Below are 17,396 nucleotides of genomic sequence, written 5' to 3'. Positions count from 1 at the left end.
ATAAATGAATAAGATAAAAATCAGTTGTCCGATTCACTTCTTGGTTATCTGCAAGAAGGGAAACACTGATAAGAATGGAAAACATGTTCGGGACCAACAGAGATCTTCCCCTGGACGCCTTCAGGACAAAAGGATGCAGTAAACTCACTATCGTCAGGGGACACACCCTAATTTTCCCTGATAATGCTGCATTGTGAACAACAAATCTGTGTTAAAAATCAGCAGGAGGAGAGCTAGTTAACGTCAGCTCTGAGCAGCCAGTGGCCCCATTTAACAGCTCAGGGAGGCTGCATTGAGTTACATGATGATGCGTTCAAGCTCTCAATGGTAAAAATGAGTAGTAGGCTATGGTAAAGTGTAGTGTTATCATGATGTGTTCAATGTAATCTTGAAAAATGTAGGGTTTTTTTGAGAGAAACTTGAATAAATACAGCTGCTTGAAGGAGAAATGTGTTGATGTCTTCACAGCAATATTATGCAGATATTAGAGAGGTAATTATGATATACATAAGTCTGAAGCTTTTTTGTCCATGAAAAAGGTTTTTAAAAGGTTGTTTCCTAAATTTGTATGATTGAATTTGTGCTCCTTTTAATGTAGTCTAATAATGGGCTCAATGACTTCAAAAGTAGGGGTGTAATGATCCATCTAAACTTAGCACAAAAAAGTAAGGAAATCTGTGTTTGGTAGATTATTTCTTTGTTGTAACAATGCTTCTTGGCAATAAATCTTATACCCTTGGAAAGCCCGTCTATCAGCACCTGGGGGTACCAGAAAATCAAATCAAGAGTCAATAGCAACAGCAACAAAAAGCTGTTTGGCATTGGCAGAGAAGATTTAGCAAATTTTTCGTGGGCGCAACCCACATACTCAGCTCTGCTGCTCATCCCACAAATGCATGTTCCTTATAAATGTGGCACAATTTTAAAGGGAAATAAACAGGCTTTCCAACTGTACAAGATATAGCCTATTGCCAAGAAGCATTGTTACAACAAAGAAATAATCTACCAAACACAAATTTCCTTACTTTTTGTGCTTAGTTTATATTTGATCGATATATTGATTCAACGATCAACGATCCAGTATCAGCTGTGAAAAGTGAAAACACAGATCAATATCATCACCTTTGCAATATGCCTTTATTTTGAAATTCTGTGCCACTGTCGAACAGTGCCAGGCACAGGAAGATAATGGCAAGCAGCCAAGAAAAAGACGATGAGGATAATGTTACATATGGAATAAATCAACAGTGTGGAAATATTTTGGATTTCAGAGGAAATACAGGTCAACAGACAGAGCACAATGCTGTTATGAGATAAAATACCATACAGAAACATTAGCTGCTCTGTTTCAGTAATGATAGGCTGAAAAAACAAGCATTACAGCTGAAATTCAACCGAGCTGTTCTGTCGAAAGATTCAGTGGCTTTAACCAGTGGTTAGTGAGAGAAAGTGTAAATAGTAAATGTCATATGTTAAGATGTGAGTAGAGGAAACCTCTGCTAGCCGCTAAGCTAATTTATGCAATGTAAACGTGCTGAAGCTAATCCATGTTTTATGGAAGTTAGCCTTCAGGGCTTTAAGCCAGATAACCCTGAAGTTTTAGGAAACAGATGATGGTTTGGGTTAAAATGAAAACATTTCTCCCAGAAAGTCTCTTTGGCAGAAAGCATGCGCTATGCTATATGTGTTAGTGGAATCAAATTGAAGAGAATGATACTGCACTCAACGGGTTACAAATATTTACAATATTTATTTGGGGGTTTTTTATCTTTTATGACCAAAAACAAAAAAGAAAGGGGTGGCAGCTTCCTCTGTAAAAGACTTCGGTAAATGGGCAGATGATATCGTCTCATATTAATCGCAGAACCCTAAACTGCATCGAGTCAAAATCATATCGTGGCAGACTTTGTGATATCGGCAAATATTGTATTGTTGTCCAAAGAATCAATATAATATTGTATCATGATGAAACTACTGAATTACACCCCTGCTAATGAGAACAGAGTATTAAACCCTCAGGTATGTTCGATATCTGTGCAGAGCTGCGACTGATCCAACAGACATCCAGCTGAACTGAGATCAGATCAAAACCTATAAACTGCACACTCTGGGTCAGATTGAAATAGAGTACAGTCCATCCCTTTAAATTTTGATCAGTCGCTTCCTGCAGATGAAGACGTGAACATGACCAACACCAGAACTCCATTTAGATAAATAGGGTATATCCTTCTTCTCTACTGTAGTCTGACTTTGTGGTTCGACCTCACAACACTGGTGTGTTTCTGCATAAAAATCTTGCGCAGTGCAGATTTAAACCACTTCCACTTTACGGTGAACGGCAGCAAATGGAATTAAGATGTGAATACGGTTCGGGTTTCAACATCATTATGAAAATATTAGCACACATTGCAACAACAGCCACAGCAAGAGCAGCACACACACACACACACACACAGGGTGACATTACGCTGTGGTTTAATCTTAATTATTCACATTGTCGTTACATTTTCATGAGGCACTGTGGCAACTGGCGGCACTTTCCACGGCTTTCTAGCAGTTAAGCAACAGAGTGTTTATGTTAGTGCGTGTGTGTGTTTGCATAGGAGAGAGGGTGGGTCACATCAGTGGACACCTGGATCTACTGTAAATGTAGGTTTTACCCCTGACTGTGGTACCAAGGCCTCAAAATAACTCTGTCCATGTGTAGCGCTGCACAATGCAAATGAGCAGACAAACTGCGAGGAGAGAGACTGAAAAAAGGGAAACAGAGAAGAGAGAAGAAGACAATGAGAGGAAAAGAAAGAGTGAAGACGAAATAAAGTCAGAGAGGAACATGTGTGTGTGCATGTGTGTGTTCATGTGTGTGTGTGGGCAGGAAGGGATGGGGGCACAGCTGGGTTTGAGGCGATGTGAGGGGGTGGAGATTCATTTGTGTGTTTGCAGTGTGTCAGAAAGACAGAAACAGAACTGGAGCAACAGAAAACACAACGAAGGATGCAGTCACACTTTAAAGCTTTTTGTTCATAAATCTCCTCTGTCACTTTCACACACACACACACACACACCTGTGCACGTACACACACACACTACTGAAAGACAGGCCTAGTGACCTGCCGAGGAGGTCTTTGCTCTGTTGCCTAGCAACCAGGCTGAGCCCCACAGTCAAGTCTACACACTAATACACACACATACATGCAAACCGCCCCATTTTATCTGACAGACAGCGTTAGCAGCGAATCAGAGCCGCTCCAAAAAAGACTCCTGCGATGGACTGCCAGGATGACAGCGGGCCGACAGTTTCACATCAACAGGAGCATCAGGAAGTTCCTCCATCTTGGATGAGCACCAGTCCACAAACCACAGACAGGGACACTTGTAATAACCATTTTTCAGGCCTAAGCATGCCTGAATATACTGAACCAACAAGATAAGACCCTACAACTGAACAGCTCTCTGATGGCACCTACACATTATGTGACTTTTAAAGTCGTCAGACTGCTGAACTGTTCACATTAAACAACAGTCTGTCTTAAAACGGGGTATCGTGAGGTTGTTGTGGTTTGGTCTGTTCTCCAAACTACCTTTAATGGTCCAGTGTGTAGGATTTAGTGGCTCTAGCAGTAAGGTTGCAGGGTTGAAACTTCTCTTGTGTGGCCAACGTGAAAACGCAATGGCCCTTTCTACAGCCAGTGTTTCACAGGTCCATTCTGGCTGTTGTGTAACAACATGGCAGACTCCACCCAATATGTAGACATAAACAGCTCAATCTAGGGAAAGGAAAACACCATAATTCTTTTTTTCAAGTCAATATAAACTAATGAAAACATAATTAGGAATATTACATAACATTTCTGCCAATAGATACCTCTTAAATCCTACAAACTGGCCCTTTAGAAATGTGCAGGAAGTGACACAGGAAAAGACACAACCAAGAAACCTGCCGGATTTCTCTTGGGCATCTGCAACACATCAGCCCATCTCTTAGATCGCGTATTTAAAAATTCACACATAGCAATTATCTCTCACTGGAATGTGTGCTGAATTGCCTCTGATCTGGGGCTTTTGTCTTCAAAATCCGTCATCGAATGGAAAATCAGGGGTAAAATTGTGTAGTGTACACACGTTGGGGCAATAATGCCATGTTCTCATAATATCATTTTAGACTATAACCGCGAGCAACTAAGTCAGGAAAAAATGTTCACGTCAGCCTCATAGTTGTAATCTTAAGCTGGGGATATTGGGAATTTCTTACATCGTCGATATCTCCCACTTGGTAAAAAGAACAATAGAAGGATCAACAAACTGTTGGCAAAATGGCAGCAAAAACCTCCCTCAATTACATTAAAGAAAAATGAAATAATACTGAAACAATCGATTCAGCTAATTTAAAAAGGAGTTTGTCTATCTACGGTGAAGCTGTTTCACACACTGTTGGTGCGCTGTTACAAAAAGTAATGCACCACAATTCGTATACGACCCAAGTAATCATGAGCCAGTTTTGTAAGATATCATACGAACCATGGTGGATACCTTGATCAGGGTCTATTTCTTGATGACCTGCTACAGCCAATTTAATGTGATTTAAACCGCATTTAGACATTTTTCATGTGGTGCAAAAGTCTTGCTGACTTAATTCAATACATTGCCCGACCATACTTTCACACCCCACAGAAAACATGTGGGCCTTGGTGTTCACATGTGGCTAAATCAAGGGGTAATCTCCTGGTCTGGAATGTGCAGCCAATGTGGAGGTGCCTAAACCTGCATTTCTTCTCATGGCCAACAGGGGGCGACTCCAAAAAAAGTCCAATTGTGAGGAAGTCTATGACAAAATGAACCGACTTCTAACTTGATTTCTTACATCAGTAAACATTTTCCTAATGAGTTCATGGTCTCAATCACTAGTTTCAAGTCGTCTTCAACACATCATTCTGTTTCCTTTGTAAATCATGCTTCCATTTAGATTAAAATAGGCGTTAAAGCGGGGTATGCTTGGTGTCCTTGGGTTCTCAGCCAGAGCCACCCCTTGCTTATCCATAGCTCCAACCTCTCCTTTAAATATGGTCACTTCTGGCTCCAAAAAACACAAGATTGCGACGGCCAAAATGCCAAACTTGAGGCTTTAAAACAGCGGATCACAAACCAATCTGTGACGCCAAGATGGCTATGTCCACTAGAGTTGGGCGGTATCCAAATTTTGTTACCGTTAAACCTTCCCCACATTTTCCCGGGGTATACGGTATTACCGTGGCTAATTAAGAATTACTTTAAAGGGCTCAGAGGGAGTCGCCAAAATGTCGGCTTGCGCCTATACCGTTCAGAAACAGAATAGCAAACATTACAAAGGCCTAAGAATATTGAAAAATAACAACAAAACATGTATAACATTAACAACTTTTATTAACAAATGTTTATAAAAGTGCAAATGCAGCAGTCAACCAAACAGAATGGAATAACAACAAATCGTCTGTGGGCTACAGTCCACCTCCAGTACAGTAATCAAATACAATCTATGAACTAAACATGATTCTGTAAAATCTTATCCAGCTATCTTGGTTCTTCAAAAGCAGATGTGAGATTGATTTGTTAATCTTGGATGATCGTAAACACTGCACTCTTTGTAAGACAGGCAAAAAGAGTAGAGAGTTCAAACCATTATCATGACTTAGATGATGGCCTAGATGATGGCCGTGCTGATCACGATTGCACTTTTGACCTCAGACATTAACGACTGCTTCAGTCAAAACTAATGCCAAAGAGACTTTTCAGATTTATTTTCATTATTAAATGCAAGATGAAAAAGTCTTTGAAGATCCATCAGAAATGCATCCAAGCGTCCGAGTGGGTGGACTGCTGTATGTGTTTGACAACTAAGCATTCAAGGGAAACGGACCACTCAAACACTGAGATACAATGTAAACAAACTCTGGGCTGGTTACTGTAGATGGCAAACATTGAACAGACTGTTTTTGTTGGGGATTTTTACCCCGGTGGTGCTGAAGAAAACACGACGACACCAAGCTTGAGACAAACCTGAAGACTAGCTGAAACCTACTAAGATCACACATAAAGATTGTTTCCATTCGCACATATTCTTTAGCCTTTAACAGTCAGGAATGAGCATTAACTTTACAACTGAATAAACACATGTCTCTGACCAGAACTAGGCTGTATACAGTGGAGAGTATTAAAGGGAAATACAAGCTTACTCTCTGCTATTTAACACGCACAGTGGTTGTCACGTGACGTGGGTCAGTTGAGTTCACATCGACAGTTATCAGCTAGTAAATCACTGGTACTGATTCATCAGTGTAAAGCAAATAACTGCCTGTTTATATTGGTAGAGCTGTAACAGCTTCACTTAACTGATTAGGTTATTGACCAGTTTGACAGGTAATAGGCCTTAGTCATTTAGGTCCAAGTTTTCTGTGTTTTAAATACTACCTAAATACTTTTGTGAATTAAGCAAATTGAGGAGTAAATAAATATGGCTAAATGAAAGACTATCAGGAATTGCAGCCCTGCTGATCAGGACACCAACAATCCGTCTATCCCTAATACAGATTGTTTTGAAAATTCATATCCTTTCCAGACATATTAATATCCATTCAGCCACCCTGACATCTGCCATTTTCAGAGCACTGACGCTGCAAGGATCTGTCGACTTTAAAATTCATTGTGAAGGAGCTTATTGACGAGCAGGCGCTGCACTGTAGACAGGCGTACTCTAAAATATGTTTGTTTTCTCAGCCACGTTGCCTCAAACTTATCTTGTAATCAATATCTTTAGATTAACTGGGCCTGTCACCTGATCAATAACAAAGAAACTACTTCAACTGCTGATCCGTCAGTGATCAGGATTAAAGGTAAACCACAGCTTTGATCCAATCAATAACAATGTCACTTCACAATGGTGAAATAACCAGTATTTTTGAGATTCTTTTTCCCTCCATTCTTGCTGTTTATGAGTTTCTTCACTTATAATGTGGGCACAGAGGCAACATTAGCTCATACAGATACTATTTGCACGTCATCAGTCTTATTTCTGTTGATAAAGAGTTTATGTCTGCTGCCAATGACTAAAGGTTAAAAAGGCATGAAATAGAAAGATCAGTGAAAATCTCAAACTTCCTCAACAAGTCAAAAAAAAAAAAACGTTTTGCTCTAGTCAACTTTTGGTGGAGTTACAACATCTGCCAGAAGTGACACACCTGCAACCGTCCCTTTAGAACATACTGTGATAAAACAGTGATCGCTTTCAGTTCAAGTAAAGTTATACATGTCAGTAGCTGCTTCTTTAGAAATCTAAAAACCATCCTGTCCATCTGTGTTTTGAAATGTCCTCTATATTAACACTTAAATAAACAATGCATGGAGTTTGAACACTTCAAAATATCTCAACAACTACTTGATAAATAATCATGAATTTTGGTCCAGTCTCCAGGATAACTCCCACCGATTTTCATGATCCACTGACATTTCATCTCTCCCCATCATCAGGTCAAATTTGTCCAGTACTCTGGTGCCAAAGTACAGCCTCACAGACCTGCTAATGTAGCTGTGGACTCTTATGGCCCTATTTAAATGATCTATAGCTCATGGTCTAAAGTTTATGGCACATGTGTATTTAAGGGGCATCTGAGTGTGTCCAACTCCACTTTTGCTAGTTAAAGAGGGCATAATGGTGGTGCAAAGTAAGGCCCAAGGGGCAAAGGGTTGTACTTAGTCCCTTACTTAATCATAGGTGGGCTTTTGGAGAAACATGAATTTAACCAATTAAAGTGCCATATCCCATTCCCTGCGGCATATCTGCGCCCTGCACCTTAATGCTCTTACTGCTAGTAATGCAGTCAGAGCAGTAAGGTCACAGCAGCAAATATCATGGGACATTTAAGCAAGTCGCTTTCTGACACAAAATCCACCAACCATGCACCTGACCACACCTCATTTTAAGACCTGCACGCCCATCGGCAGACAGATTCACGCAAGTACATACTTACACGATATGGGCACAGGCCATGAAAATGTCAAGTGTGTCCAACTCAAACTAGCAACAACAGTAGCCCTGCAAGCCACCTTGTGCTGGGTGTAAGATTGGGTCTTGATTTAGTCTTGTTATCATTGTCCAAAAAAATCTAAAGTAGCCTGAATTGGGTTTTTATGTTCTGGGCTCCTGTCTTCCAAAAATGTTGGACGAAACTGGAGATATTTTGACATGTCATAGAAGGAGAAGCCCTGGTGTAAAAAATAAAATTACTGATGCCTGAATTCTTTTCAGCAGCTTCAGTTTTAGAGTCCTATTGTGCATTCTGGCTCACTGTCATGGTTTACTAGAATACTTAATATAACAGAGCCAACAGATCATTAATGCTATTAGGAATGTGCGGATATCAAACTATAACAAGTTAAAAAAAAAAAATCTGCATTAAATAAGGCCTTTGTGGAAACTCAATAGTTCCGCCACATATAGTTGTGAAACTTTACTGCAACTCTTCTGATATGAAAACTGAAAAGAGAGTTGACCTTATAACCCTCACGTCCAAACTCTGATCAGACATCTGGATCTTTCTTAAGCAGGAAATAAGAGTAACTTCCTCTTTTTCCTGTCAGTGCACACAGGTGTGCACACACACGCATACAAATGAACACCAATAAAAAAAGATGTCAGGAAAGAGAGAAGAGAAATCTTTACCTGCAGAACAGGTATTCAAACACACCCACACAAGAGGAGGCACCTTTGTCACTCACACACAAACATAACATTTGAAACACACAATCTGACGTACACGTCAGAACAAGTCTGTACCACATGTCTGGTATTCCTCTTGACCAAGAAGTGAGCACCGATTTGCATGTGGGTCTGTGCTCCTCCAGTTCATACAGAACTGTTTCTACACCATTCCTGTTCTTCTAGCTCACTTTACGACGCCACTGTTTACACAAATCTCTGCTTTTCTCTTACGTTAGGTAAAATAAAGGAAAAGAATATCCACTAACTGCATATTAAGACGTATACATTTCAAATGAACAGGACTCATAAACTGTTTTTCACTGTTTTCTGTTGATTCAAAGGCTGGCCAACAGACACATTTTTGTGTTTTAACAGCATTTAAATACCTATATTTCACTGTGAAGTAGGAATACACAAGTTGGAATACAAGTTGGAATACAGTCATAAAATGCTGCTTAGACAACGCCTAAAAACTGACTTTCTCATGAAATTCTCCTCAGTTTTGTCATATTATGACCTGCAAGTCGCCAAATCAAAGCCTTCTGCCAAGACATGTTCACCACTGAGATTGGAGGTATGATCTTGACATTGGAAACAGCAGTTATGATACAATCAAACGCATCAAACGTGAGGCTGTTTTGCCTGTTGTTTCAAGAATGAACTTCCAATCTTAACCTTTCATCAAACACGGATGAGAAGTCCTTTAAACTCATAACAACTACTAACAAACCTCAAGGTGGCATTATTTAACCACCCATATTTCTTGTGTACTGATTTCTCTACCCGACTCTCAAATTAGGTGAAATTAAAGACAAGAAAATCCAACAAAATAAGACCCACATGCTGTTTCTCATTGTTTTCTACCTGTCATACCAGTGGGATCTGATTTGGTTTGCAGGTCAAGGGTTAATATTTCCGTGTGAAGCAGGGCTGCAACTAATTATTAATTATCTTTATTATCAATTAATCTGTCAATAATTTTCTCAATTAATCGATTAGTTGTTAAGTCAGTAAAATGGCAACAAATATGAAAACATGTCAAAGGATGCCCATCACACTGAGGTTCTTAAAAGGTCCAGTTTCATCCAATCAAAAAGCCAAAGATATTCAGTTAATAATGATATAAAACAGATAAACAGGAAATCCTCACATCAGGGGAGCAGGGAGAAGCTTTTTAACATTTGTGCTTGAAATATGACAAATAATTGATTATCAAAATAGTATGTAACAGTAGTAGTAATAATTATAGTATCTAATTTCAGTATCATGATAAATTTCCAAGGAAGACAGAACAGGCAGGTTTAGCATGTTGCTGGGACCAATAAATTTGATTGCAAAAAAAATAAAATAAAAAAATGGGTGTGTCATTACAGTGAGGCCCTGACAGTGTATACCAACAGGACAGTAATATCTGCCAGATGGAGAGAGACACAGTCTATCACATGTTAAATGTAACATTAGCTGCTGAGACAGTCCACTGTAAAATGCCTTGCACATAATCTGGAGCTTTCCTCGAAGTGAGTTAATTTCAGCCAGAGGGCCGTAACCCCAGTGTTTTTGGGGAAATGAAGACACACTGATGTAGCATGCTGTTGCTAGCTAGCTAACTTAATCTTAGCTCCGTGTGGCGAAAAATTGCAGATTGATTGACGGATATTATTGGTTGAAACTGGTTGGTACTAGGTTACGTAACCACACGTCATATTTTGTTCTAGGAGAAGAATTTGGATTTTGATTCGAGAATATGAAGACAGTGATGGATTTTTTTGCATATATTTTTTAATGGGTGCACAATGTGGCCACGGCTGTGATCTCAAACGGTAAAAAAGGTATTTTTCACATTTAAGGACCGAATTTTTGACTGAACGATTATCAAAACAGTTGCCCATCTGTTTTATCTCAATGACCAATCAATTAATCGACCAAAGGTTGCTGCATCTACATGGGTCCTTGTGACATAATTTCATCATCAAGCCCACGACTGTCAAGCACACCAACTGCACATGCACTAGAAAACCAAACTGGATACTCGTTTGTACTCTATACTTTTGTTCTTTTGTTAAGCAGTCTTATACTTTTTTCTCTCTTTTTTTGACTTTCTCATGTTGTTCACTGAAATACAACAAACATAGGAGCTCTTTTTTATGTCAGGAGGTTGTCATGATGTTTCCTAGTAGGGCTGATCCATCAAACTTGATTGCTGTATCAATTTGATGATCAACAATCCAATATCACTGATGCAAAGTGAAAGCATCGATACATATCATCTTAAGGATATGCATTAACTTTGAAAACAGCGCCAGACTAACAATGACAAGCAGCCAAGAAAAAGATGGTGAGGATTATACACTCTGGAATAAATCAGCGATGCGAAAATATTTTGGATTTTAAAGAAAATACGGGTTAACAGACGGAGCACATGCCACATGTAAACAATGCCGTCAAGAGATAAAATACTCAGGAAACACAACAAACCTGCCTGGCTGGGTTTCTCACTACAGAGACATTAGCTGCTGTTTCAATGTTCAGCTGAAAAAACATGCATGCAGGCTGAAATTAAACCTTGCTGTTTTGAGGAGATGCAGTGATTTAAACCAAAAGTGAGTAAGAAGAAGTATAAATAATACATGTAATTTGTTTAGCTATGAGCAGAGGAGAAATCCGCTAGCTGCTAGGCTAATTTATGCAACGCAAGAGTGCTTAAGCTGATGATGTGCGATTAGCAAAAACAATTGTTTTGTCTATCAACCTTTAAAGTTATTACTGAGCTGAATTTTAGATTTTTCTTAAATGATGTTGCTGTTAATCCGTGTTTAATGGCTGCTGGAAGAAGTCTGCCTTCAGGGCTTTGAGCCAGATGGCCCTGAAGTTTTTTGAAACAGATAATGATTTGGGTTAAAATGAAAAGATCTTTTCCAGAAAAGAGCTTTCTGGCCGAAAGTCCTAAAGGTTAACTTATCCCATGTGCTGTTTTATGTTAGTGGAGTCAGATTACAGTAAACTTTACTGCATTTAAGCGGTTACAATATTTGAGGTGTTGTTTTTTATCTTTTCTGGACAAAAGCAAAAACAGAGGCAGCTTCTCCTGCAACAGGATATTGAATAAAACTGTCGTCATATTGTGGCAGGCTTTATGATATTAGCAAATATCATATCGTTGTCGTAGTGTTTTACACCTGCATTTGTAGAACATGTCTGTGTACATATAAACCCCAGACTGTGGTTTGTAGACGTCCACTGTCTGCAAGCAAATGTGCAGCTGTTTGCATCTGTCCTGAAGTATGATCAAGGCCTAACTGGTGCAGCTTTACCAAATTTAATCAAACTTGTCCTAATTTATTTTGCAGTTCAGCTCAGTGACAGCTGAGCAAGTGGATCTTTATTTAATTTTTTTTGTGTTACCCTAGATGCCTCTACCTTTGACATGCAAACTAGATCAGTACTCACTGGATAGCTTCTTTGTTCACTTGATCCACTGATTAACTCCTTTCTATATCTTCAGTGTGTGTGAACAAAGATCACTGACTAATAACATCACAACAATCCTTTGATCTCTCCGTTGTATTGGGGCCGTCGACAAATGTAAGAGTTGTCGGTGAATTGTTGGAAACTCACCACGAAACCTGACCTGACAGGTGCTCTACCTGTGCAAGGGTCTGACTGGTCTGTGCTCTCTAAAGTGTGTTAACAGCTCAGGTTAATTCACCACCACACTCTTAAGCTCACCACGGTCCAGGAGGCTGTGCGCAGTCACTCAAGCACATAAAGAGTTAACTTTGCTCTACCCCCAAAGCATTTCCTGTAAAACCACCACCAGAGCTGTGAGAAGTGAAGCCTCTGGAGATCAGTGGGACTTTTTTACTGTTGATAAAATTACACAGGTTTGCACAACTCTTCCCAGTCAATGATGTCTTGAGTAAGAGCCTAATGTGGAAACACTGGTCATTTTCTTCCTGCAGCTCACATGGCAGGTCACATGACAGATGAGTTGAGGTGGGTGTCTGAGATGGATCAGTGAAGAGGAGGAAGTGATACCCCGAGCACAACATTTGCTGCATTACTGTAGCGTGCATGTGAGTGAGGGGTGTCACTGTGTTGCTGCAAGGGGCCTGTTTGTGAAACCATTTTGTGCAGAGGTCCGTGTCTAGACACCCACCCGTCACCACGACCAGCCAACCACCCACTCACGGACACACATCACCACCCACCCACACTCAAACCCACCATTTTACAATTTCAATCAGATGTCAGGCTCAGTGTGAGGGGAGAGAGAGACAAAAATAAAGCTCAACTTCCTGGTTTGTCTCTTCCTCCCATTTCTCCTTGGCCAAAACCAGACATCTCAGCTTTCAACCACTCCGCCGACTCTTCTACTCTTACATCTCACACTGTCTCCTCAGCTCGAGCCTCTCAGAGTGTTCTCACTCTCATTTATCACTGTTGGCAGGCACCTGCTTTGAGTTTCGACACCTGCCTGCCAACACCAACACAGCGTCAACGAAAGAGCCAACAGGTCACTCTAACAGTGTGCAGACCTGCGGCCCAGAATACAACAAACACACAACAACACTCCTTCAGACAGTGAACATCCGTCCACACACCCACAGCCATATGCAGCAGAAGGATTTGTGAATGAGCCACTGCTCTTACCTTGGCACTGGAATCCCTGTTTCCCAAAGCCCCTGTGGACAGAAAACAGGGATGAGAAATTTGGGGAATTCACAAAAGATGCACTGACAATGACGCATGCACACACACCAACAGATAGGCTATCGAATCACACATGGACACACACTCACACAGCACCACATCAACACACACACACAGCTGCAGCAGCAACAGTGGGGCCCTGTGTCTCTGTGTCTCCAGCTGCATTCCTCCACCAGACCCCCAGTTTCAGAGATGGGTGTCGGGTCGATGCGGTAAACGCCGAGCAGCAGCGCCTGCTCTGCGGCTGCCGACAACGCATCTCCCCCCGACAGGCCCGCGCTGCTGTCGCATTGTGGAAAACTGGGGGAATGGCGCATCGCAGTGTTTTTGACAATGACAATGAATGAAACACTGCGGTTGTCTGAACAGTGTCTGTGTGGAAGGAGGCCGACCGGAGCCGCAGCAGCAGCAGCAAGTGAATCACCTGTGTCCTTTCCCCCCTCTCACACACTCACCAGATGAAGTCCGTGCAGTGGCTGCAGAAGGTTGGCTGCTTGAAGAAGCGCGCGATGAACTTGTGGTTCTTCACCTCGTGCACATTCTTCTGGCGGAGGGCTCCCTGTCGGGCGAAGACGCGCGCGTTCTCCGGTGCCTCTCCGTCGCTGCTGGGGTCAGCCATCTTAACGAGGAAGCGGCGGCGGCGGTCCGAGAGGAACGAGGGGTGAGGAGAGCGAAGAGACAGAGGGAGAGACGACGGAGGCAGCGGGGGAGAACGAGTCGCGGTGCAGGTGCCTCCTCCTCCTCCTCTCCGCCCCGCTGACCGCCTCGGTGTCGCTCGTGCTGCCGGTGTTGTGTCGGTCTGCGTCCAGCTCGCGCTGAGGCTGCTGCTGCTGCTGCTTCTTCCGGCGGGTCTCCGTGCCGCCGCGCGCCTGCTTCCCTGTTCTTACCAATGTGTTGCTGCTTACAACTCTCCCTCTCGTCCCCCTCTATCTCTCTCTGATGCCCTGTCAAAACTACCACATGATTGCGCGCGCGCAGTTGTTTACACACCTATGCAAGCAATCCTTCAGCAGCAACACAAACCAAACCACAAGTACTGCATACTTTCAGTGTATGATTACAGGGGACACACACAACCACGCACACAAACACAGGGCTGTCACTAACCTGACAATGGCCATGGGGCCCCAGAGTCAGGGACCCCCAGAGCCCCTGGTTCAGATGGTTTTGCTAAATTCATCATGTGCAAATTCTTTAAAGGAATCAGGTCCTTCATTATTATCTATCTCTTTGGCATGTCTTGACAAGAAACCTGCCAAAATATAATTTTAGTTACGAGTGTATCTGCATGTAGCCTACCTAATAAAGCTGTGTTTAATCAAGTCACCACAATCCAAGAGATTGTTAATCCAGCACATCACTGGAGTTAAAGAACTGTTTTGGGAAACTGACTTTTTTGCTTTCTTTCTTTTTTTTAGATTATATGTTTTGAGTTGAGGATCATAACAATACAAAATAAACTAATACACCGACTACCAAACCAAACAATCAAAATAAATCCCTTCATCCATCCATGTTCATCCGCTTATCTGGGGCCGGGTGGCGGGGGCAGCAGGCTGAGCAAGGCACCCCAGACATCCCTCTCCCCAGCAATGCTTTCCAGCTCCTGCTGGGGGACCCCAAGGCGTTCCCAGGCCGGATGAGATATGTAATCCCTCCAGCGTATCCTGGGTCTGCTTTGGGCCTCCTACCAGTGCGACATGCCCAGAACACCTCCAACGGGACGCATCCTGATCAGATGCGTCCCGTTGATGTGTGTTGTTGTTGTTGGTGATGTGTGTCAATGCGATGGAGCAGCAGCTCTACTCTGAGCTCCCTCCGGATGTCTGAGCTACTTACCCTATCTCTAAGGCTGAGCCCAGCCACTCCATGGAGGAAACTAATTTCGGCCACTTGTATCCACGATCTCATTCTCTCGGTCACTACCCAGAGCTCATGACCATAGGTGAGGGTTGGGACATAGATGGACCAGCAAATCAAAAGCTTCGTCTTCCGGCTCAGCTCCCTCTACACCACGACGGTCCAGCGCAGTGCCCGTATCACTGCAGAAGCCGCACCAAACTGCCAATTCACACACAGACAGATAAGCAAAAATCAAAACAGACAAAACAAAAATAAAGATGAATAAATTAATAAAGGTTTACAGAATCACAGTTCTAAGGGGTAATTGGGTATGTTGAAGAGATAGTGGCATATTGAGCACATAAACCTACTTGGAGATGTGTTATGAGACCTCAGTCAATACTAATCCATACAGTCCACTCCTAAGGACCTAGGCCCCATCATTTCTAGTACAGCCCAGAAAAGGGTCCCAAATGTGAAAAAGTTGAATGGCTGGTCCTTGAGCCAGAAGCGTATAGCTTCTAAAGGTATAAGCAGTGCTCTGTCCATAGTGCTCTGGATCCAATATGAAACCATAGGGACAGTATCTGAAATCCGCTGAGGAAGAACACACCTCCGTGCACTAAAAAGAAGCACCTTAAGCAGCTTCAGTGAAGAGCGGCTAAGGTTCAGGGCTACTACTTTGTTGCTTTCTGGCTGAGAGTTGGAAGAGATGATAGATGCCACTGTCATGTAAATACGCAGCCAGCAGCTGATTAGCTAGGCTATAGCATAACACGTTTACACATTGTGTTCAAGTCTGACCCACTGAGACTCAAGAAAGTCTCTGCTCCCAGCAAAGAAATAGTCCCGCACATAACCCTCCTGTGAAGAAGCATTCCTGGCAAAATGGGAAACAGTTTTGTATGTCATCTCCCAGAGGTCCACAAACAAAATACAGGCCTACAGTGATGTATTAATATGTGAGGTTTACAGGTGCTGGTAGGCGGCTTTTGTTGCCTTCAGACAGAGCCAAGCTGTTCCACCCTGTTTCTAGTCTTTGTGCGGAGCCAGTGTAAATCAGCTGCTGGCTTTATCTTTATATTCATCCTTCAGAAATGAGAGTACTGTCAATTCTCTCATCTCACTCTCAGTAAGAAAGAGATACGTGTATTTCCCAAAATGTGTTAAATGAAGGTAAAATGGCAGTAACACGCTGCTCAGAGGCAGGTATGGGGAGCAGTAGGGGCCCATATAACAGGTTAACCCGGTCATGCTTACATAAGGGCAAAATCTGACACTACTCCAGGCCCCAGACCCTCGGGGCTCCCAAATGTCTGCATGTCAATCAGTTTTGGTGACTTTGTTAATTGTATGTTTGTTGAAGATGTTGCACCACTTACAAACAAGACAGCCAAGGCAGGCCCTGCATTGTTAGCCACTGTACATCATGTTGTCTTGTAGAGCAGTGCTTCAGGTCCTGAGGGTCGGAACCTCTTAAGTGTTAACAAGACTAGGATTACTGCCTCGAGGTTGAATGCCTCCTCCAGCCAGTCAAGTTGCTGTTTACATCCATGTTTGTCCAGACTCACATAATAAATGTAGTGAAGACTTTATGGAAATTTAATAAAAGCTATTAAGTGCATTTTCTTAAATTGGAAATTATCACTATTTTGACATGTATGATTCCAGTGAATAACTTCCAGTGTCTTTACTTTTTACAGAGAAGTACAGAGAACTGTAGCTTTGTCTTTGACTGGACCAACAAAAACAGTGCAGTTACACGGACAACCCATTTGTAAGGCTTATCCCGATTATGATCATATTCGGGATATGGTGTTCACGTGAGCATCGAGAAACCGTGTTATACGTCCCAATTTTCTTTCAGAGTACTCCAACTGGCGTATTCGGGTTTCTCATAAATGGAATATGGCACATAAACGGGATACTCCAAAAAACGATCAAATGAGTTTTTTACGTCCATGTAAACGCACTCAACTGTGGTTGTGGTGGACCACCAGAGGGAAAGGACAGAACACAAAGTTGTGGCCATGACAGTAGACAATGCTTCAAATATGGATGCTGCTGCAAAGACATGACAAACTCTAAAATGTGGATGCTTCACACATTTTAG

At 42.0% G+C, this 17,396-nt stretch overlaps 1 protein-coding gene across 2 annotated transcripts in view; it reads right to left on the bottom strand.

Annotated features, from left to right (window-relative positions):
* The window catches only part of LOC117254945 (protein kinase C beta type-like), a 39,045-nt gene extending 24,673 nt beyond the window's left edge, over positions 1 to 14,372 (bottom strand). For both annotated transcript variants that reach the window (XM_033623421.2, XM_033623420.2), the window contains exons 1-2: positions 13,897 to 14,372; positions 13,382 to 13,413 (exon numbers count right to left, since the gene is read on the bottom strand). In XM_033623421.2, coding sequence (XP_033479312.1) covers positions 13,382 to 13,413; positions 13,897 to 14,060 — 196 coding nt within the window. In that variant the 5' untranslated portion in view covers positions 14,061 to 14,372. The remainder of the gene's footprint in view (positions 1 to 13,381; positions 13,414 to 13,896) is intronic.
* Between the last annotated feature and the right edge of the window lie 3,024 nt (positions 14,373 to 17,396).

Source organism: Epinephelus lanceolatus, chromosome 3 (genome assembly GCF_041903045.1).
Source record: "Epinephelus lanceolatus isolate andai-2023 chromosome 3, ASM4190304v1, whole genome shotgun sequence".
Lineage (NCBI taxonomy): Eukaryota > Metazoa > Chordata > Actinopteri > Perciformes > Serranidae > Epinephelus > Epinephelus lanceolatus.
This window is presented reverse-complemented; position numbering and strand designations above follow the sequence as displayed.